Source organism: Lytechinus variegatus, chromosome 13 (genome assembly GCF_018143015.1).
Source record: "Lytechinus variegatus isolate NC3 chromosome 13, Lvar_3.0, whole genome shotgun sequence".
In the NCBI taxonomy this organism is placed as follows: Eukaryota; Metazoa; Echinodermata; class Echinoidea; order Temnopleuroida; family Toxopneustidae; genus Lytechinus; species Lytechinus variegatus.
This window is the reverse complement of record NC_054752.1, coordinates 31,803,249-31,827,040: the sequence shown is the minus strand read 5'-3', so window position 1 is coordinate 31,827,040 and position 23,792 is coordinate 31,803,249. Positions and strand designations below refer to the sequence as shown.

General features: G+C 36.0%; 1 protein-coding gene across 2 annotated transcripts in view; it reads right to left on the bottom strand.

Moving 5' to 3' along the window:
• The window catches only part of LOC121426201 (tyrosine-protein phosphatase non-receptor type 4-like), a 118,666-nt gene that overhangs the window by 76,871 nt on the left and 18,003 nt on the right, over positions 1–23,792 (bottom strand). For both annotated transcript variants that reach the window (XM_041622412.1, XM_041622413.1), the window contains exons 2-3: positions 22,831–23,066; positions 3,889–4,051 (exon numbers count right to left, since the gene is read on the bottom strand). In XM_041622412.1, the coding sequence (XP_041478346.1) occupies positions 3,889–4,051; positions 22,831–22,911 (244 nt within the window). In that variant the 5' untranslated portion in view covers positions 22,912–23,066. The remainder of the gene's footprint in view (positions 1–3,888; positions 4,052–22,830; positions 23,067–23,792) is intronic.

Genomic DNA, 23,792 nt, shown 5'->3' with positions numbered 1-23,792 from the left:
AGCACTCTAATTAAGTACTCTCAATGCATTCTTACACAATAAAAACACTGTTTACTGCATGAACTTTAAATGGCGTTGTTTAAGAGTTAAAGCAACCTAGCTTAATTAATTTGAAGATTGAATATTACAAATTAAATTATGTTATATAGTAAACAGTGTTATATAAAAAAGTAAGGAACGTTTTCACCGTGTAGTATTGCAAATCGTCAATGATTTCAACAACCATCCCAACAGGGCTTCAGCACACAGAAATAAATTTTAAGAATAAATGAGTTAAAATTTTAGTTTGGTTTTATGAAAAGTATGTGACTACATTTTAATTTCAATATGTTGTGATACGTGTAGTACATTGTGTAAGGAATCAGGTATTACTGTTTCAAACATAGTGAAACATCTATCGTTTTCAGTACATATAGGTGGTCTTTGTAAGCAGGTTTCTTTAATATTCCCTATTCAAGGGAAACCAAACTTATGGTCTTTATAGGTGGGTATTCCTTCTGGTGACAGGACGTTTGCTCCTGCGACAATGGCTCTGGGCTTTATTTCGTCTAAGATGTTAGTGTTGCAATAGGGTGTCATGTTAGGTTTAAGGTAGGGTATTTGTGTTAAATCCAGGGTTGAAGTTAGTCATTTGATTAGTGTGTGGAATTTAGAGCGGAGCAACTGTCGCAGGAGCACATGTCAAGGAACCATTCCTCCTATAAAGATAGTTTCTAAAATGAGATTTGACTGTACATCTTCATTCTGGCAATTCTGTTTGGTTCCTGTTGACTTAAAATACAAGTGAGACCAAGCTTCGAATAGTGGGGAAGAGGGTCTCAAATCCTTCTCAACTTGCGGAAGCTTCGTGATGATGCTGTTCCTTAGCCCATCATCCTTGGTAATCGCTCTTGACTTTGCAATTTTGGGGTTCTCGGGGCAATTAAATTTATAAAAATGTGTTTAAAAGGATTAAATGCCAAATTGACCCAAATACTCGATGACTAAACTTGACCTAAGAGCACTGACTGCAATAGGGGGCTGTATCTTTGGAAGCTCTCCAACACTGGCTCTGAAGAGATGCATGTCATTATGGTGATGCATGAATAATAGACCTTTACCAAGGGACAAATTTGTGTAAATATTTCATTCATTTCATAAAGCCATCAAATCTGGCACCTTTCTGAATGGTGAGATGTCTCTGCTAACACTTTCAAAATGATTTATCTCTCTAGCTAAAATGAATTCTTTAACCTGACAATTTTAACATGCTAGCATACTGGATTTCATTATTTAATACAATAGGGCCTATGAGTTCATCGCAACTGTCGGTAACTGACAAATTAAAGGGAAAAACCCTACGTAAAAGGAATATTGTGATATGACCCTTAACTTTTGCAGCTACAAAAAAAAAAGTTTTTTGAACTATACCTTGGGCTTTCAACTGAAATTTGGCATCGCCACTTCAACAACACTGAAAAAAAATATCTCAGAAATCATGACAAAATATAGAAGTTTGATGCATGGCCACTTATATTCCAAACCGCATATAATGAAAATCTCTTTGACATTTTCCTTTATCGTCCGAAATGCCTGAAATCACACACTAAAGGAAGGAAAGAGGGATTTCCACCAAAAAAAAATCTAGGCCAAAGGGTAGCTCTGGTTACAAGCATTGTAAATGAAGTGATCTATCAAACCGTCATACAACTGCTTTCTTTTTCTATCCGTTGTCAAGAGCTTCAAAGTTACTGTGTTGTCTGTGCTGCAGAATGAAACTGTTGGTTGTATTACAGCAATGTATGTTTGACACCGTTCTCATTATACTTTATAAAACTAGTTTACTGGCAATCGGTTCAAGAAACCAGTTTGAAAGATCACTTTGCTAGCGTCCCCATTTGATCAAACGAAAGTGGTTTTGAAAACGACTTAATGTAAAGCGGTCTTGTTGCTATGGGAACACTCAAATGGAGCGACATGTTTCGCACAAAATTTGAAACCTCAGAAAAAGCATTCCACATACAGTGTGTGGAGTAGTGCACTCGAAATCTGCAAAGATCGCTTCCAGAACAGTTGTGTCCTCACTAAATTAAAGCTACATCGCGAGGTGGTTTTCTGAACCAGTTTGAAAGATGGCTTCGACCGTTCTCATGACATGTTAAACCAGTTTCTAGCAAATTTAGTTTTAGGACGGTAGTGAGAATGGTGTCAATGAATAAAATCTACTTGAAGTATCAATCAATATGTCGCATGACTATTTTCATTTCTGTTCATTGCAGTTATAGTCAAGGAACAGTATACATGGGGACATTACCTAAAGGCCCATATTCTGAAGTCAGGTTTAACTTAAACTCAGGTTTAAAGTTGTGGTTTCAGTATGGATAGCCAATCGTTAAAAAAATCAGTAGAGATATCATATTTCAGCTCATTTGGCTCTCAAATCATTCATAATTGTCTAGGAAGTATAGATATATAATTGTCTTCACCATCGATGAATCAGGAAAGAGTACAGTAAACATAAGAAACACACAACTTAATAAAAAATTTGACACTTTTGGCTTCCCATAATTTTAGCACAGAGTTAGACCATGGTCTAAGTTAAACCTGACTTAAGAATACAGGCTTTTTAGATGTGAATACACATGAAAACTATGGTTAGCTTCCACGGGACATGTATCATGTGACGAAGAAAATAGGAAGAATGCTATGGAGCAACCAATTTTGATGATAATAATCAAATTTGAAGTGTAGATTTCTAGCTATTACACCATGGCATATGATCGCACAAGCTGCAGCTCAGGACGTATCCGTGTGGTATTTAATGTGAAATGATAACATTGTTAGCCTCATTCCGGAAGTAGGACAGGTCCTATATCTGGAGATTCCTCCCGATGCCTTGTTCACATTCAGGCCTACATACTAATCAACAAAGTTTAATGGGAACACAACCGAAGTGAAAAGAAAAATCAGAGCAGTAGATAGGCAAGAGCTTCCATAGAAAAGGTTATGACTTTTAAAGTTGTAAAAAAAGTTTTAACAACTACACCAATAGTAAATCTAGACTGGCAACAGAGGAATTGGGATGTAGCATCTGACAATATGACAATACGTTTGATGTGAACAAACCATGTACAAGTACGTTGCTATGACTTTAAACCAGTTTAGTTCATCCAGTGTAAATGGGGGTGTTATCATCCCTTTCAAACTTTGAATTTCATCTATTCCCATTTACATTAGGATATTTTTCCATTACATGTAGTTGCATTGCCAAAATAACTTTAGAATGGATCTTACCCATCGCATGTGAATAGGGCACTGCCATTCCCTTTCTGAAATCATCCCCATGTACTTGCACTACATCTAAATGAGATCACTTGCCTGTAGTGCTACCCCCATTTAGCCTCCTTTCCTCTTCGCAATTAAATGAAGTTTATGTTGACTAATAAGGATCCATTAACCGAGTCCTGACTATGGCTAAGAGCTGTGTGAGATACCAGTCTTTGCATATTAGAAGAGCATAAAAGCGCCCCTCAAAGAATTAAGGAAAGTGGCACGGTTCCAACGTTGGTTTCAGATGGATTCGTTAGGATGGTTTATAAAAAAATAAAGAGTCATCAAGAGGACTGTCTGCTCAAAGTGACTGTATGAATGCTCTAGTTTAACTAGGGTAAACTCATAATTTGATTGAAATGATTATCAGACTCCTTTACACTCGCCATATCTCCATCAGGTATATGAATAAATGTCCGGTGGTACATGTAGTTTTTTTAGTGAAAAACCCCCGTTGATAAAAAGAAAACAAAAGTATGCAAGACTGGAGTTTTTTGCATCAGACAGACGTACATCTATTGCTGACGTTTCATTAACAGCATCAGACCCATAAAGGCATGGACCACATAGGAAACTTACCTTTGACTTGTTTTCGGATTGATTTTCTTGGATCCAGCCACCTCTTATTATTACAATCCACTGTGTTGTCTGTTTCTGAGTAACGCAGACCAAAGTAGTCACATTCTAAGAGTTCAAGATGCTCAAATACTCGGTCCAAAAGCTCCTGTCCTTTTGCTCTCCTCTGCAGCAAAATAAAATGAATACAAACATTAGATCATTTATGTTGTCTCGTCGCCTTTCCAAGTATTTGTTTTTTTAAACAAAGATGTCAATATATTGGTTTACAGCGCTAACAGTACGTGTGTAAAATACAGTGCCAGTTCAAAATCACTTCTTCAAAATGTCTTGACAAAAGTTATCACTTTATTATTGCTTCCTATTTTTTCAACTTTGATTTTTTTGTCATATCATTTTGTTTTATAATAGATCTCATAGATCTTTTGTTTAATATCATAGTTTTCTATTACTTTGTTTCAGTTAATTCTTACTAGTGTAATTATTATGCTACAATTTTCTTTTTAAAACCCACCATTTGTTTATCTTTATTCATTGTTTTATTTTTCTTATAAATTTCCCTCAGTCTAACTTCAGATTTAAGTTAGGGGGAAGGGGGGCCCTTTCATAAAGCTGTCCGCAAGTTAAGAGCGACTTTAAGAATGACTGGTGATCCTTTCTTGTGATAAATGATATGTTCATTGGTGATTACTTAGTGTGTAAGAAATGTTCACCAATCATTCTTACCTTACAAACAGCTTTATGAAACACCCACCTGGTATGTTATGGCTCAGTTCAAAATGAAAACTTGAGATCAGGGGGGTGGGTTTTCATGACGCATCTTGCAAGCAATATCCACTGTATAATTTGTTATGAGCCAATCGGATGCAAGGATTTCAGTAGCTTATAACAGTTGTCTGTGAAAAAAATCACTGCCTTTTTCTAACATGAAACACTCCGCAGGCCTCCTAACATACATGTGCCATTTACCCATCTCCTCACTGCACTCAATTTGCAAGTTGGGGAGATTTCCTAGAAAGACCTGCGCGTCCAACGAAAAACTTCATCCCGACGAACCCCAGAGTACATCAGCACTCATTCCTCAAGCTCATTTTACGCTGCTCCTCGTAGAAGCCAATCTCGCCAGTTCGGAGTAATCAGCATCATGAAATTTCCCAATATGACACATTGTTGACATTCTCCTCATCTGCGGAGAGGTCTGGGAAAATCATTTCCCTCCAAGTTCAAACGTCTGGGGAATACATTCATTCTGCCCTACTTTGGAACGAGTTACGCAGGAGAGCGAGGGTAAATTGATTGCACGTTAGTGTGTGTGCTCATGAGCTACATGTACATGAACGCACTCAAGCTTCAAACCATTTATGTGTTCAAACATGCATATATATATTCTGTCATAGTACACAATAATACAGTGTACATGGGAGGGAGAGGTTTAATTGAATTCATGATAGCACTCTCAAGTTTTATAAACACAATCTAGTTAAAGGTCAAGTCCACCTCAGAAAAATGTTGATTTGAATCAATAGAGAAAAATAAGACAAGCACAATACTGAAAATTTTATCAAAATCGGATGTAAAATAAGAAAGTTATGACATTTCAAAGTTTCGCTTATTTTTAACTAAAATAGTTATATGAACGAGCCAGTTACATCCAACTGAAAGAGTTGATGATGTCACTCACTCACTATTTCTTTTGTTTTTTTATTGTTTGAATTATGCAATATTTTAATTTTTAAGAATTTGACAATTAGGACCTCCTTGCCTGAAGCACAAAATGTTAAAATAATGGAATTCCACGTGTTCAGAGAGGAATGAAACTTCATTCCACATGACAATGACGAGAAAATAAAAATATTTCATATAATAAAATACAAAATAGTGAGTGATGTCATCAGTTCCTCATTTGCATACCGACCGAGTTGTGCATATAACTGTTTTGTGAAATGAAGTGAAACTTTAAATTGCCATAACTTTCTTATTTTACATCCGATTTTGATGAAATTTTCAATGTTATGCTTGTTGAATTTTTCTCTTTTTATTCAAATCAAGTTTTTGTTGGGGTGGACTTGTCCTTTAAGTTTCATAAATGCAATCTAGCTTATATTAGGCTGCTTTCATACAACTCTGAGCACATTCAACAGTGGTGCTCATAAGTTATTAAATGAAAATGAAATGAACATATTTTATGTGTTCAAGTTTTGCCAGGTCTTAGATATTTAATTGTGAAGTCAGGTGATAAAATATTACATTCAATGAAGTTTGTTTCTCTGGGCTCGCTGAACATTGTAGTGTTGTTGTCTACATTCAACAATGGGAGTGCATGATGTGGGTACACTAAATTTTGAGTACAACTGTTATGCTTTTCACACTGCACTTTTTGTCCTAAATTGGTGGGGCTAAGGGGGCGGGGATCTTAGCCCCACCAATTTCCTGGGGTTAAGCTTAGCCCACTTCGTTTTCACACTACGTTTTAGCAAAGTGGGCTAGCACGGTAAATAGTATGGTACTATCAGGCCCTGCAAAAAAGCAGGGTTAGCCAGCTTATTGTGGTGCTAGCACTACAATGCGGTGCTAAGATATGCAGTGTGAAAACGAAACAGGGCTAAGGAAAGTGGGGCTAAGCATTAGCCAATCACAGAAGTCGAATTGCACGTTAATCACGCTCTGTATGGTAAAATCATCAGTATTCATGAGCTGAGGGATAGTCCGGGGTTAAGGCATTAACCACGGCTGAGCAGAGTATGGGGTTAAGAAAGACAGTGTGAATAAAAAAAAGATAGTATGGGGTTAAAGATAGTCCGGGGTTAAGGATAGTATTGGGTTATGGAAATGCAGAGTGAAAAGCATATGTATGTATCTATACATGTCAGAATTCATTCATATACTTTGAAAGGGGTTTACACACATGATACTTCAATGCAGTGTTTTTGTTTATTTGGGTTTTTTTTGTGTGTGATTTTTAAATTATAGTTCTGTTAATTCATATTTTCCCTCACCGTTTTTGCTTTTATTAGAACTGACTTTACATCAAAAAATTAACTTCTCCTTTAAATTTTCATTGACAACAACATACGATGCATTACATCGATTCATATTTTTCAAATCTAATAATTGAAATGTCAATTCAAATTCAATTCTAATTTTCCTAGTATGAACATCTCTGCAGATGTATCCATGATAAATGTCAAGCCGCACATGGTCTGTCAAAACTACGGAGCTCAATAAAATAACTGCTGCTACTTGGCAACCAAAAATTTCATTAAAATCTGCAGTTGTCAGTCATTAAAGTTTGACAATAAATGCATCTGACAGTAAAAAATAATAATGAAATAACTAAATCAAATTATCAATCTGAAATTGATAAATAAATGGAATCAGTCAAAACTGGGGCTGAGGGATGCTAGAAACTAGTGTATATCACTGTACATCAATTTAATATGTTTAATCCAATTTCAGGAAATTATTCGCTTTAAACTAACCCCCTAAAACAAGGGAAGTTTTAATTGCCCTAGATCTAGGCTAGTAAATATAAATTAATGAAATATAAAAATATTATGAGGTGCTTGCTGAGTACCTCTTTTCATACATTTAGTTTCAGTTTGGTATAACCATAAACATTGTATTATTTAACAGCACAACCAGACATTGTTTCCTGATTCATTTTCTTTAAATAAAGCTAGTCACAAATATGACTATCTATATCATTCTTTTATTTTCATTCTTCATTTTTACTAAGTATATTTGTATTCACTTGTTTATGATTATTACTGCTATTATTATCATCATTGTCATTATACAATGCGCCTTTGAATGTCTTTGACAGATATATGGTGCTACCACAAATGCTGTGTATCGTCATCATCATCATCAATATCATCATCATCGTCAATATCATCATCATCATCAATATCATCATCATCATCGTCAATATTATCATCAATAGCATCATCATCATCATCATCAATATCATCATCCTCCTCCTCCTCATCATTATTTATTATTAATATTACATAATTCATATATTTTGGGAGGAGTTTAAAAACAGAACATTGTTGAGTGCTCTCTACAAACAATAATGACTTTGTACAAGTCAGGTATCCACGGGGGGGGGGGGGGGGCTAATCATGAACAACAAAAAATGTCTTAAAAAAAAAAGCCTAAACATGTATCAAGAAAATCAAATAGTGCCCCTCTGCCGAGAGCTGTCATGTTACAAGTTGGTGAGAGTTTAATACCACTATGCTGTAGATGAATAATAGCAAGTAATGGGTAATAGTAATAAAAATCCTATCATAATCAGGTGCTCGTCAAACAAGTAGCATCTTGCAGCTAGGTGTTGAAAATATCTCACGAAAAGAGCAACGCCAAGCATACAGCAAACACTGCTGCCGTCGTCGTAGATAGGGACAATCCACTTTATGGCTTGATAAATAATAGCTGTCACATGGAGTACCATATATACTACCCTGGCTTTCCGAGAAGGTTTATTACGGCCGGCCGGCCGGCAAGCAGGAAACGGGACAGCAAGATCTGGTAGTACCCCTACAAGGTCCGCTAATTAGCATCTTGTTGGAGTGCCCCATTGTTAGGCTCCTATGTGATATTGATTTTAAAGCACAGGGGTGATGAAGATCTTGCGCCTCACTCCCTAAATCGGAAATTTGTCACTTATTTTTAATCATGCATATTCACTGACAATGTAACTTCAATTGTCCAATGAACAAGAATAAAGCCTACATGTACATGTACAGTATATGTATACAGAGCTGCCAACCGTAGTAGTACTCCAGAAGCAAAAAAAAAGGTCATAATTTCATAGGTGCCATGCGGTACTACAAATTTCTTAGAAGAGGTAAGATGGATTGTCAGGTATAATTATCCAGGGTGCTACGTGTAACTTTTATGAAGCACTAGCTTCCCTAGTCAGGCAAGTAAATTTCGTCAATTAACAATGCATATGTGTGTATTATATTGAAGTACAAACTTATTCTACCTCAATAGCATAATGGTGTAATTTGGCCTGAAAATCCTAAAATTTATGACTTTTTCTGAATAGTTGGTAGCTCTGTGTATATGTCGGGTTCATTACTTTGGCACCATTGGGTACATGTACAGTATATAGTCCAAGAAGAAGAACAAGTGGTCGATTACATGTTAAGTACATGTGTATTTATCATTGTGTTTTGAATTGATTTACAAGTCTTCTTCTTGTGAAAGTAAATAATAAATGGTTTTAATAATTTTGCGATTTGATTTTGTTTTGCTTATGTTTGATAGTTTGCACTCTTTGAATATCTGTTTCAGAGTTGTACTTTGATCAGATATATGTTATACAAATATAAGTGACCTAATTGTTATGAATTGTGTTTTTACTGGGAAAAGGGAAGCAGGAGAAGAATGAGGAGAAGGAGGAGTAGGAAAAAATTTGAGGAGAAAAAAGGGGAGGAGAAGGAGAAGAAATTTACATTATCTTTGAAGAATTGAATAAGAAATAAACTTAAAAAATACAAGGAAAAGGTACACGAGCAAAAGATTCATGCTTAAAAAAAAAAGAGTTATATTGGACAATTGATGCAGATGCAAATTGTAATTGTGAATACCATATCATTCAAAGGAATTTTATCTTTTGTTGATTCCTTTCATCATACCGAAAATTCAAATAAGTTCCGACTCACACTGAATAAAGAGATGGCTTGAAATTAATACTTCCAATATTCAAGACAAAAGCCATTACACTAAAGTTCATTAAGATTAAAGATGATTCAACAAGCTATTACATAACTTTGGTAATTATATCTCAGCTCTCTAAAGATAGATGGACACCTCATTACAGTGGTGCTAATCTATTTCTACAAGCAGTCAGTGTCTAATTGGTTTTACTGTTAATCAATATTCCAACGTCTGATCCACTATGCTGCAGCTATTAATTTCCTTCTTAAAACTGTTTCTCATCAAAATTTCTTGTTTCACTTCTTGTTGAATACTGGTAAATATGGTCCAGTAAAACAAAGGTTTGCGATTAATCGTAAGCTTGATTTTTATGACTGACTGTACATTGTAGTTCTACGATGTTCTACGATCATTGCTATGCTTTGTGTATACGGCCCCTGGTTGGATTTCTAGAAACTTGGATTGTAACATGCACATGCAAACACAAGTATTTACCCTCACCCATATCACAACGAAACAATCATATTTTCCCTATTCAAACATTAACCTTTGATCACATCTTGTGTCTGGGACTCTGGGCTTGAACAGATATGATTTCCCCTGAAATATACACTGAACATAACACAAAAATTGAATCATGACTAACATGTTTCATAATAAAAAAAAGTAAAATAAAATTTTACTCAAATATTGGTTAGTTTGTAAAAAAAATATTGATTTTTTTATAAATTACATGTAATTATTCATTCAAAATATGTAAATAAAACAAGTACAATGAATTTAAATAGAAACAAAATAGGAATATAAGTGTACAAGTACAACTTTAAGAGGTGACTGATGTCTGTTAACAACTCAATAAATGAAATAAGAAAATACTGGTAATCATTAGTGTAAAACATAAAACTGATTGGTTCCATCTCATTTCTTTGATGATGTACATATAATTCCACCTATAGTCTGTATTGATATGAACTCATATTATGATTGTAATTAATTTGTATTCTGTTATGAGAAATGAAAAAAATAATGAAAGTGAAAGTTGAAAATCATTTTTTCTCCAAGTGTACATCTGACATTTTGAACCAGCAGATGAATAACATGAGAGCATACATGTAGTATAAAAATGTGACGTACATGAACATATATCCTCAATAGCATGAAACAAGAGAGATGAAATCAGATTTAATAGGTGAAGACCAACTGGGATAGTTTTTACTTCACATTATCTTTTATCTTTAACTGTAAAGATGACTCCATTTTTAGAAGTGATAAGGATCTGATGAAGATCTCAAGTCTTCTGCCTGTTCCATCCAAGACAAAAAGAGCAAAAAATAAAAGAGTTAAGATACCCCCTGCCATAAATTGGACACTATCAACCGAGCCCCTTGGTCGTTGCGTCGTCATGGAAACCTGGCAATTTAAGAAATGAAAACCTGTCTCCCGATCCCTGATAATCAAAACGCTAGGCAGACCTAGTAGAAGGGTCAAAGGTCACGGGTGGCACGCCGGGGAGAAATTCTCACTTTACGAGATACAGGTGAGAAGCGTCGCTTTAGTCGCTGCATGTGGGATATACCTGCTGGCTCTAGCGAAGGCAGCCAGGTAATGTCATAATTATTCAGCCATTAGCGCTAATGTAATGGCCGTGTGACATTTAAGCGTACAGGTAGGCAGACATGGCGCATAAAACTGCATACATGTACATGCATGTAGGTTTGAAAGATGCATGCATGCATATCCTATAAACAAAAGTTGCTTTACTTCTTTTTTTTTAAAATATTGACATCATTTTATATTTGAAATTTTACTTTAAAATACTGTACACTGAACATCCTTCTTTCGTCATAAAAATTACCCAGTCAAGTCAGGAAGAATTTCTTAGATAAAAAGTAAATTTATAATATATCAGCTTGTATACTGCTTCAGGTTGGTAATTGACTAGTGCCCCCCCCCCCTCTCCAGAATACATACTGGTAGTGTTACCCCTCCTTGTCGACAACAAGTGTTTAAAACTTGAACCATGCATTTCTGCTCCATAAACAATGGGGGGAGGGGAAGAACCCATCTTTTTGGCAAATCTTGCCACAAAACAGATGAAGCAATGAGTAATTTGAAGCTCCCGGTGAGGGGTAAGGGGGAACCCCATTTTTCTAGGGTAATGATGTCATCTTTGATCATCTTCTTTACCCATTGTTCTTGATCCTCAACCTGTCTTCTTCTTTATTGACGTAGTGGAATTTAGGGGTCCCATTCAGACCGGAGGAAATCTTTCAGAGAAATCATTTACGCCAATCATTGTCACACACTAAAGACAGACATCATCCCTGCTTTCGCAGGATGAAATATCCACAATGGAGAAGTGGACAACAATTCTGTATCTGAAATAAATCTTCACCCCCCCCCCCCGAGATGCTAAAAAATCATCGCCTTTCTGTCACTTATTTCACTTAAATGTTACTTAAATTCTACAAAATTTGTATTACAATTGACATTGTTATCATGCATTCAAATCGGTAATGTAATGATGCCCTAAAACTTGAATTATTAAATACATCTTTCACTCAAAACGAAGCTCAAACCTTGTTTGCATTATACATGTCAGTATACATGTATGACAAAGAGCTATTAATAGGTCCATGGTATGACAATCACAAACCTATTTGTGTATACGTAGATAAAACACCAAAACATGCATAAATGCATACTAAAAATCATAATTAATAAAAATCATATACCATAAAATAGACAAGAAATGCTGCTTGTCTGATAGGGGTATGTAGACAAGGATGAGGTGTCGAGCCAAGACATTAGTCACCATGCTTGGGTAACCTTGCATTTTCTATCCAGCGTTCCTGAATCGCACAAGCAGCAAGCAGCAACAAATGAGCTCCTTAACTGTCTTCACCTAAGTTATTTATAATCACATGAATGATACATAGTTTATGAATGTTTAATATCTATTTGGCAAAGTTCTGCATGAGCTATTGAATGATTTTGGTGGTAGCAAAGTACAAACTAAAAGATAAACACTGTATTTGCATGTGAGCCCTAGTGCATCCTCATGCTTCTTTATAATCTTTAGATTTTCATGATTTACTTTTCTTTTCATTCAAGCACATGGAAAACATGGAATTTGGCCTATATTTTCTGTTCCACATGGCATTTTATTGTGTATCGTTTGTAACTTAATCGTTTGTTGTGTGTTCTTCATATATCTTAATGAAATTATGATCGGTGATACAATTAGCGATATCAACAATATAGTGGACTTCATTGACAAGCAAGGCCTTTTTAGCTTTCCTCCACAATTCAGCAGTCGTTTTCTTCATTACATTAACTACAATTTTGTACTAAATTATTTTTAAGATTGACACATGTAGGCCTACATGCAATTGGCTATTATGTTAAATGATTATTTTGTAATGTAAAATCAATTGTTGCTGTTATAGTGAATTTAGAAGAAATGAAATGAATTATTAAAAAATTCATCCTCTTTATTTTCTCCCTCTTTCTCCTCCTCCACCTTTACCTATAGTATTAGGCCTACCAACTCCCCTTTTCATAATTCTTCTTTATTTCCTTCTCATCTTTTCCTTCACCTCCATCTTCTTTTAATAATAGATTTACATGTGTACATGAATCATGAGCGTCAAGCATCTTCCAACAAAGGGATGATGGACCTAGATATCAGATAACCGTATGAAACCCTGCACTGAATCCTCATCCGTGCGCTGATGCTCTTGACAAATGTTCGCTCAACTTGAGTCATTGAAAATCATGAATTTGAAACATCGATATTCTCATCATGCTTGGACTCTTGCCACAATTGCATTTAACACGAGATCTAGACGTCTTTGTTCTCCCGGCTTTCTTCATTTGAATGCATCGCACGAGGGCCATTAGCATGTTTAATCCATTAAAAACCGTTCACACTTTGTCTTAGAGGATGCATCATGATGCCGTGGAACTGCACACTGCAAATAAAGAGGACAAACTTTTTAACCAATGTTGGTTCAGACAACACAGTTAACAGTTGGTCAAAAAATTTGACCAACTGTCGTTCAAAATTCTGACTGTGCATTGTTTTTTTTTTCATCTATTTATTGTCAAAATTTGACCATCAACTCATCTATTGCTTTTTCAAGAGTTGGTAAAAATTTTGACCAACAATGGTCAAAATATTCTAGCCCAGCCCTTGTTGGTCAAATTTGTTCACCAACTCTTTTGTACATGTATTTATCTCTTCTTTTGTTTTGCAATGTATTTCAATAAAACCTAAGTAGGTTAATATCAATGTAGAATGGACTGGACTGCATTCTATTTTATTTATTTTCAGTTTTATTTAATCAGGGTGGCCTCATCAGTTAACGAACTGCTGTCCTTGAGGGCCCTGAGATAAAAATCAATATGTACAATATTTACAAAGAATAGTCTATTCTCTGGGTATATTAAGTATGTCAAATTAAATGTTTTATTTCTTCAGTTTCTTTTGCTTTCCAAAAGATGAACAGCTTTTATTCAACATACATGTGCAATGTATGGCTGTACATGTACCCCTTCAATAATTCGCTGGTTGAGTGAAGGGGTTGTGAAGCAAATAATCATCTTATGGTTTTAATTTCAGTGGATGAGACAATCACAATCTCTTTGCCCACGATATGAATGCGTTTGCCAAAGAGCTCTACAGTACAACCAAATTGCCTTGGATTCGGAAATTATCAGTTTGTCTATTCACCAACGGTCATCATAATTTGCTTACTGTAAGGTCTTGCGGTCAAGACTAACCCAATGTGGAAGATGTGTCTCTGCTGCCCCTTGGGGCCAGACGATGGTTTCCTGGTTTATAATTAAACATTGTAGGAAGTCATCTAGAATCTATCCACGTCCATTCACCCGTAAAATTGCCTTACCCGAAGGTCTCATCTCATTGACAATCGTAAAGGACTTGGGTTATCTAGCGTCATATTTGTACAGATTTCTCAGGAGATTTCTACTGTACAAGGCCATGGTTGCTGACAAACAGGAGTCCATTTAAAGAACAAATGCTGTGGGCCTTGCACAGATTTAGTTCATGTACATATGTACATATACATGTAGGAATGTGAACTGTATAAAAATTTAAATTTGGATCAAGAAATTATTTAAACTCACAAAACTAAATCATATTTATTTTATTCATGGTACATATGATATTGTCATACACAAAGAATACATATATACAAATATTTGAATACTAGTGCCATGTTGTGTACTGCCAAAGTGCAAATACATGTATACTTACGTGTAATGCATTTGTGTCTGAGAATTGTTTTCAATTCAATCAATTTGAATAGAATAAACCTGAAACAAATCAACTTCAAATTAAGAGATATTCTGTAATTTGGGGGTGGGAGATTGGATGGAAATATTTAAATAGGCATATGTTGTAACATTTATAGACCTATAATTATAAAATACAATTAATTTTCTAATATAGGCCTACATTTTTTTCTTCATTATAACCTCTTTAAAGATGCAAACATTGAAAGCTAGGTCACCCTAAATAATAACAAAAAAAGTGCCACAACATTATTCATAGATTATGATTCATTATAATATATGAAATCATTCCATTCATGAATGTGAATTATCCAAAATATGATAATTCACAAACTTCACAAAGAGGGTTCACTGTATCATCATGTCTGACAGGACTGAAGTTGATATTTTCTAATATCATATCACGTTATCTGTGGTTTGTAAGCGTTATCCTTGGGGGAGGTATTCATTCCAATTCGAGGATAAGCCTTTTAGAAATTAAGCTATATCATATGGCTCTGATGCATACTGTAAGTGAAAATAGATTCAAAGCATGAGCAGGGCCGTCTGCACCCTCCCGAGTTTTCTAAAGAGCGCGCTATTTCTGATCCGGCAAATTATCCCAATCTGAACAATCTCGAGTTTATTTGTAATGGAGACGCAGTTATCGCGCTAGTTCGTAGGATTAATCTAGAGATTGCAATCCCAAGTCAACTTGGGATTATTTGCAAAATAGTGCGCTATTTTACGAATTATCTCGCTAATTCGCAGGTGCAGACGCACTCGGGACTATTTATTCACAACGTCAGACCATAATGCATCGATGCCTCACTGGAGCAGGAATCGCTCTTCTTGTGATGGTGAAGACGGAGGTTTCTTGAATCTCGAGATTAATCGCGAAGAGGGCCGATCAGGCTAAAATCTCGAGATTGAGCAAACTCGGGATGGTGTAGCACCGCTTGGTGAGTCAAGGAATGATTATAAGGATGAGCACATTCAGCATTCAGTTTTGTTTTGTTTTTTAAGTAATAGGGTACTCTTCGTACTTCTTTAAAAAGTAACAGAGTTCTGTCAGTCGGTCTGTCAGTGCCTCTCTCTCTCTATCTCATTCAGTATTTTTTCCCTCTCTTTAACTATCTAATCAGTATCTGTCATTTTTAATGAATTCCTCTTCTTTCCATTGTAGTCTATATAAATGCACATGAAGAAGACGTCCTACAAGCGTGGAGCGTTGTGGCCCAGTGGATTAGTCTTCGGACTTTGAAACAGAGGGTCGTGAGTTCGAATCCCAGCCATGGCGTAATTTCCTTCTGCAAGAAACTGATCCACAATGTGCTGCACTCAACCCAGGTGCGGCAAATGGGTACCGTTAGGAAGTACATTGTAATTCCTTAAGAAGCTGTGTGCGCTATGAACGCCTAGCTTAGCCGGGTAATATAGTACCCTTTTTACACAGGCTAAAATTTCCTTAACCCCGTACTATAGGTGGGGCTAAATGGCAATTTAGCCCCACCTATAGTACGCTGTTAAGCTTAGCCCATTTTCTTTTTACACAGCATTTTTGCAAAGTGGGCTAACCCGACCTATAGTACGGGATTATTTGGCCCTGCAAAAAAGCAGGGTTATCCCACCAATTGCGGTGCTAAGAGCAATAGTACGGGTTAAGATCGCATGTGTAAAACGAAAGTGGGCTAAGCTTAAACCCGTACTATTTTGCCCCACCTATAGTACGGGGTTAAGGAAATTGTAGCGTGTGTAAAAAGTGTACAAGTGAAGTACTTGTACTACGAATGATCGACAAAAACCACTAGTCCGGGGTTAGCGAGTTTCGTGTGTGAAAAGCAAGCATTCCTTATCCGGGGTTAGCAATAACAATTTGGCAATGTGTGAAAAGGAAAAAAAAATAGTACGGGGTTAAGGATAGTACGGGGTTAAGAAAATCCTGTGTAAAAGGGCATAGGAGCGCCTTGAGCACCTAACAAGGTGGATATGTGCGCAATATAAATATCCTATATTATTATTATTATTACAATACATACACCAATATTGAATTCTTGTCAACAAAGTCACGTTCACTTTTCGTACTTTCTTATTGAATTTGGATCTTTGCAGCTTCTTGAACTTTCTCTACTTCTATACATACTTCCTTTTATATACAGACATACAATTTATATCTTTATATTTTTTTATCTAGATTGCATACTGTGTTCATACATTTTTATTCTTTGAATGACTCCATGAATTTGATCACCCAAGGTTTGGAAATTAGTCTTTTACTACAAGACACTCTGCCTATGATGTAAAAGATCATATACATCCCTTCAAGAAAGGGATGGAAGAGTGAATCTGGCATGTTGAAAGGAATGTAAAGAAGGTGATGGAAGAAAAGATGGAATTTTGACTACTAACAAGAGAAGAGAGGATGATCAAGAATAATGAAGAACACATCTAAACCCCTCAAAAAAAGTTTTGCAACTCAATTTTGGGGGATGATATCTTTTTGGTTAATGAAGTATAAAAAATGAAACTGGTATCATTGGAAAGCTGAATTATTCCTCTTTACAATGACATGCCATTTGTTGTGATTATGTAATCATGGAATATGCAGTCACCCTGAACATTGAGAAAAGTCAGAAGTGAAATGTTGCAAAATGCATTGATTTCTAACAAGTCTCCATTTCTATAGAATTTCCACCATGCAGGTGACAGTGAATGCACTCGGTCCATATCCTCGAAACAATTAGAAATAGCTATTGGAAACGACGCATTTTGCAACATTTCATTTCTAACATTGCTGCGTATTATCATGTCTGTGTATTTCATGATAACACTAGCATTACAAATGACACATGATTGTAAAGAAGAATAATCATGCTTTCTAATGATATCACTTTTACACATGATAATGGCACATTAAGAAATTTATTAGCACTCAAACTTGAGTTGCAGAACTTTTTTTGAGGGGTCTATAAAACCCTGTTCACACTACAGCTCTACAATACATACACCCTTGGCCTTGTCGAAAGGCTAAAGAACTATAAAAGAAGGTGAATCTTTTTAAAGGAACTTCCCTATCATGTCCATCACGTAACCATCTTGCCTCTCGCTTGACGATTCGGTAAAAGCAAACTTTTCTTCTCCCCCCTATCCTCACTCAATGGTGACTCACTTCCAGTTTGAAAACAGCTACAGGGGCTCAGACGAACTCTTCCAAACCGAGGAACTTTTTCTCTCATTGGGTAATCCCGAAACAGCCTTGCAAGATTCTCAAAATTGCTGTCATTGATATCATTTCATTTTTGCTAAAAATACTGTAGGGTTGATTTTCGTTCAAGGGACACATATTAACAGAGTGAGGCTCTGATGAAACTGTAGGGGTTCACTACATGTATACACATGTACACTGTACTTACACATAATGTACATACAAACATTTAAAAATGTTGCTCTGGCAAGGACTTTAAAAAGTTAAATTTCTAACATTTTAATTGAAACTTAATGGAATTCACCATCATTTCAGAAAAGTTGTTTTAGTCATTATGGTGATTCAGATATCATTATACATGTATTTTGCCAGAAGGTACTGCATAGACAGTATTACATGTAGCACCCACACAAGTCTCTCCCCCCCCACACACACCTTCCTGCATATTACAGGAAGGTCAATCAAAAAGCAATTAAATAACATGTATCTTTAATTAAAACAGATCCCACAACTGTTCCAAGAACATGTACATAATACAGGCTACGCTGTACAGTGCCATGTTTTCCCAACTTTTTTCAAAATGTCCGGTCAGAATATCAAATTTACTGAGGTATTTTTAAATTGTTTTATTGGTACATGCATAAACTGTAAAATAAATACAAAATATTAGAATTTGTATGCCACAAAATAGTTTACACCCCAAAGTAAATGGTTGTATGGTTATGATGTAGTTGTAGGCCTACAGTTTATGATAATAAATATCAAATGTGGTTGTTTCATTGCTTGCATTGTTATATCAATATTTTAATTCCATTCACATGACTACAGTGTACAGATCATGCATTTATTGACTTCGACAAGTTTTTGTAGTTATCTTATTTAGTTTGTGGTTTCTGCTTTCTCTCTCATGGCTAATAATACTGTAATAGCCATTCCAATACATTATTACTATACAGAGAAATGAATAAAATAATGTACATGTACACATGTAGACCTTCCTTTAACATATTTGGTCCTCCTACAGGTACAATCGTACATGTACATGTAGCTTACAATGTACATACACGCTCTCAAAAGACTCTTTCTCTATATACATGTAGCTTTTGAACCAAACCATTTATATATTTTTTAAAATTTTGATGCAAATTCCAGTCACACATCCACAACAACAGTTGAATTTTGAAAGTATTAACTCAGCCTAACATGTACATGTATCTGGAATTTTGTGTTGATAAAGCAACAGATACAAGCTACATTTACTTGGAAAAAGATTCAGGACAAAAAAAAATTATATTTGTTTGTTTTAATTTAAAAATGGCAAGCTCCTGATGTACATACAACAATCATTATTTCTGTATTTTAAAACAACCTGTATAATCATGGTGTGTTTATAATGAAAATATGAAATAGTCAAGGACACTGTTATGGAAAATGTAAACTCCAACATCATTATCATCTGGCTCCATGTGCATTGATGGGTGCTCTACCACCAGTTTACACATCCCATGGAGCATCAGACAAAGGAGAAACGTCAGGCGCTCTACGACATCAATCATGTGAAACCAGGGCTTTAGAACAGAGTGGGAGTGTACCACACCGCAATCAAAAGAATGAGGAGGAAATGGTATTGAGATCATCATCCTTTTGAATGATCCTGAATGAGGTCAAGGTCATGCATCGGCGCTTTACTACTCGAACAATCGCATCTAGCCTGACGTTTTCATATTTAGAGTGTGGATTGATGAATATTAACTTTATTTCTATAGATACAAGTCAAGTACATTTACAGTATTCTGAGTCTATTCACTTAGATATTTTATGCATACACCTATGTCAATATCTTTATAACTACAGGCTTGCAGGCTAAATAGAACTTTAGGTATGCCCTGACATAGCAACACAGTCGGCCAAAGGCATTGTTGAATCAAGTTTTTTAGATTTTAGAAGCTGCCCAGGGCCCTAAACACAAAGATTTGATTGAAGTTTGTTATGAATGATAAGGAGTGATCGTCGTAATAAATTGGTACATATAGAATCAGTCATACATGTATGAACAATGTCGTACGGGACACTTATGTGTTGTACAGGCACTTGCGTGTTGTACTGGGCAGCCTGAATTAAAAAAAATGAACTTTTTATCAATCAGAAGGAGCATTGCCCCTAAATTTTTCCTTTTTCATGAAAATATTTTAATAAGTAATCATTCAGGACAATATAAATAAGTAACCTCAATATATACAATTGGGAGCAATATGTTATAATTTTTTTCATGATGGGAAATGTACAAGTGTTCACAGCATTTTTACGAGCTGAACTTGAACTTGAGGTTTTGTGTGAAGTTATATTTTAGGGAATTAATTGATGATTTCCAAACACTATTTAAATGAATGAATGAAACTTTGTGTAAATTATGGGGCTAAAATGTTATAATTTTTTATATAAAATGTATATCTACATGATATATGTCACAACTGTCAATTGTAATTCCACAATTTTTTTTCTAAAGAAATGCGGTTCTACTTTTTCAAACCCATCTGCATTTAATGAAACCATATGGTTTGTCTTATTTTCCAGATTTTTTTTACAACTTGAAAAAAGTAAGGAGTTTCAATACTGTATATAAAAAATAGTGATCATCAAGGGAAGTCGAAATAGATGATCATGATGATTGATATGTATTTTTTTACATCTTATAATAATTCCACATTAGCATGCAAGAGGAAGTCATCTTCCAGGCTAGGTTGAAATAATTATAAAAGTTTTCTTTTCATGCTCAATGAAAAGAAATTAACCTGCTCTGATCAGTGAAAATCACCAGTTTAGCTGAAGGGATTCACAAAAGAATAAGCCTACATGAAATCAATTAAAATGTTTAGAATCACATATTTCATGTTCTATGGACATAAACAAAGTACTTTTTCAGTTCACTTTATGTTAAATCAATTAAATGAATTTAAATATGCCTACTATTCATGGTTTCTGAATCCAAATCCTGCAATGAAATGCATTATTATATTGTGTGTCGTACGGGACAACTTTTAATAGGACAATAATTGACAAATGAAGAGCAGTAATTAGATCCTTATGGGATAAATTGATCACCCATGGGTCAAACAAAGAGAAACTGATTTTATGAAAATGCATCATCATAAATAAAATTGTAGGAAAAACTTTTGCATTGTCATGTGTCGTATGGGACATTGCCAAAAATAGGTTCGGAAAAATCAGGGCTGCCCCCATTATGGATCATGAAAATGTTGTAGATATTATTTGGAACCATCAATGACATATTATTCTATTGACCTGCAATATTTTCAATCTTCTCTTGCTTTGCAAATAATTGTTTCAGGCGCTGTTTGTACTTGACTATTCAATGAGCAAAATTATTGAAAATTTAAAATTCCGTTGTTCCCCCCAATTAAAACTATATCTGTCTTCACTTTTGGTTAAAACTCATAATTTTCATCAAATTTAGGTATCATAGTAAAATATTACACTACTTATGACTTATTGAAAGCATGTTGAAATTTATGATATTTTTGAAGTTCTAGTGTGGAATCGCCCAATATTAATTATTATTACATTGCTATAGCCTACATGTAGATGAACTTCTACCGGTGTACATGTATGCATGCCTGTATATTGGCTGACCTACTTTTATTACATGAACATAATAACAATTTTCTCTTTCTGTCTACTATGGCCTAATGATCACAAATTACTAGCTCAACTTGAAAGAGTTTGAAGACACTGAAGAAATGAAATCTATTGACCGTCTACCGTATTCATGTCTCCCCATTCAACGAGAGTCGTCCCTCAAAAGAATGAAGCCATTAGATGTAATCTAGCGAATTATGTACTTATCCATCCCATGGAAGTGCAAACAGCGAAGACATGTGTTTGTGAAAGAGAAAATGGGTAAGAGGATCATTATCGTCATGAACATGTCATCGTTTGCCCCGAGGAGATGCTCAAACGAGCAATTATCGTCTCTATAGACTGCAGCGTTGCAGCACAGCGACTGCAGGACGGCTCGCAGACGTTCACACATGGCAGAGCATTTATCCACCTGGGAAAGTGGAAAATAAAGTCTGTGTTTTTTTTTGTGGAATGGCTGACAAGCTCACCAGTCATGTTACGATCACTTGAGGTATTAAAGGGCAGTCAACAGTACTGTATGCATGTTCAAGCGCATGAACATGCACCAGTACAATATAACAATACCCACATACACAAGGGATATTGTTCGCAATTTGAACTGCTTCTGTATTAAATTTTCATGATTTAAAGCCCTCACTTTTTATCATGCTGCACATTCATCATTTTACCGCTTGAAGGTAAATTGGAACAATGTGCACAACTTTTATGGTTACCAGTATTCCAATAATCAACACAGTACAGGAGAGTGACAATTCTTGAAAAAGCAATCTGTAAAGTTCCATTTCCATATCTTTTGTTTTTTTATTGTTCGAAATAGACATGAAATACTCCGAAAGGTTTGCTTTGCCCAACTGATCGTGGGCCCATCACCCGCTGTGCAGCGCTAGATCGACGAGACTCTATCCCTTTAATCGTTGAACGCCAAACAACAACAACGATAACAACAACTCGCATCTTGGTCTGACGGGGCCAGGGTTTGAACCCCCGACCTCCCGGTTGTGAGACAGACACTCTACCAACTGAGCCAACACACCAGTATTGCTTGATGGTATAGAGAAAATTGTTCTGTAATTATTTTGAAATTTACATTATTGCATTAATCAATCCCTTACCTCAACTTCAAAGATCTGCTCAGAATTGTCCAGAAACTCGACGAGGCAGCGCATCCTCCGTTCCTGCTTCTCGCGAGCCATCTCGTTGGACCTCACGTTGTAGGAGCCACTGTTGGACCTGGCGTGGTGCCGCCCGCTGCTGCCCCCATGGCCGGCGGGGGCCCGGCCATTGTTGCCCAGCCGTCCCTCCACCGTAATGATTTGTGGACGTAAAATCTTGATTTCTGTGTCAGGACCTGAGGATTTTAAAAAAAGATTGAAGGAAAATTAACAGTTGAAATTTTGTGTAAATGGTAAATGTAGGGGGAACTTATAAACTGTAATCTTTCAGCGAGGAAATAAAAGGATGGATTTCATTTTTTGTCTCATTGTCTACAATTTAGAACTATTCATGAATTTCCAGCGGGATGTGCAGTCTTGTACCAAGTCTGTACATCCTGGAAAGCACAGAGAACGAAATACATTCTATCTGTGCATTATTTGTTGCATTACCCAAGTCTCCATGCTATTTCCAAATTATACCCCTTTCAGTAATTCATGATTTTTTGGTCCGCACCAGGCCCGCGCTAAAATAGTCCGCACCAAGCGATAAAAATTGCTTTCAGTAACTATAGCAGAGCCGCGCCACTTTTACGATCACCCATTCAAAAACTCGGGCACGTAAGGGCAAACTGTCATGGTAACTGAACACGCCATATACAGAGCGGAAGTGCTCCGTATTCGCTGAATATACACGCGATCCGCCGATGCGGAGGCACGGCCAGAATTGTGTGACCTTTGACCGTGCGAGGAATTTTGGCCGGGGCCTGGTGCTGCTATCGTTCATAAACTCTTTGGTCGGCGCCTGGTGCGGGCCTGGCGCTGGCCTGGTGCTGATAAAAGCAGCACCAAAATAGCCCGGGCCTGGCGCGGGCTATTTTGGCCCGCGCCATTCATAAACTCAAAATTTTACGACTTAGCCC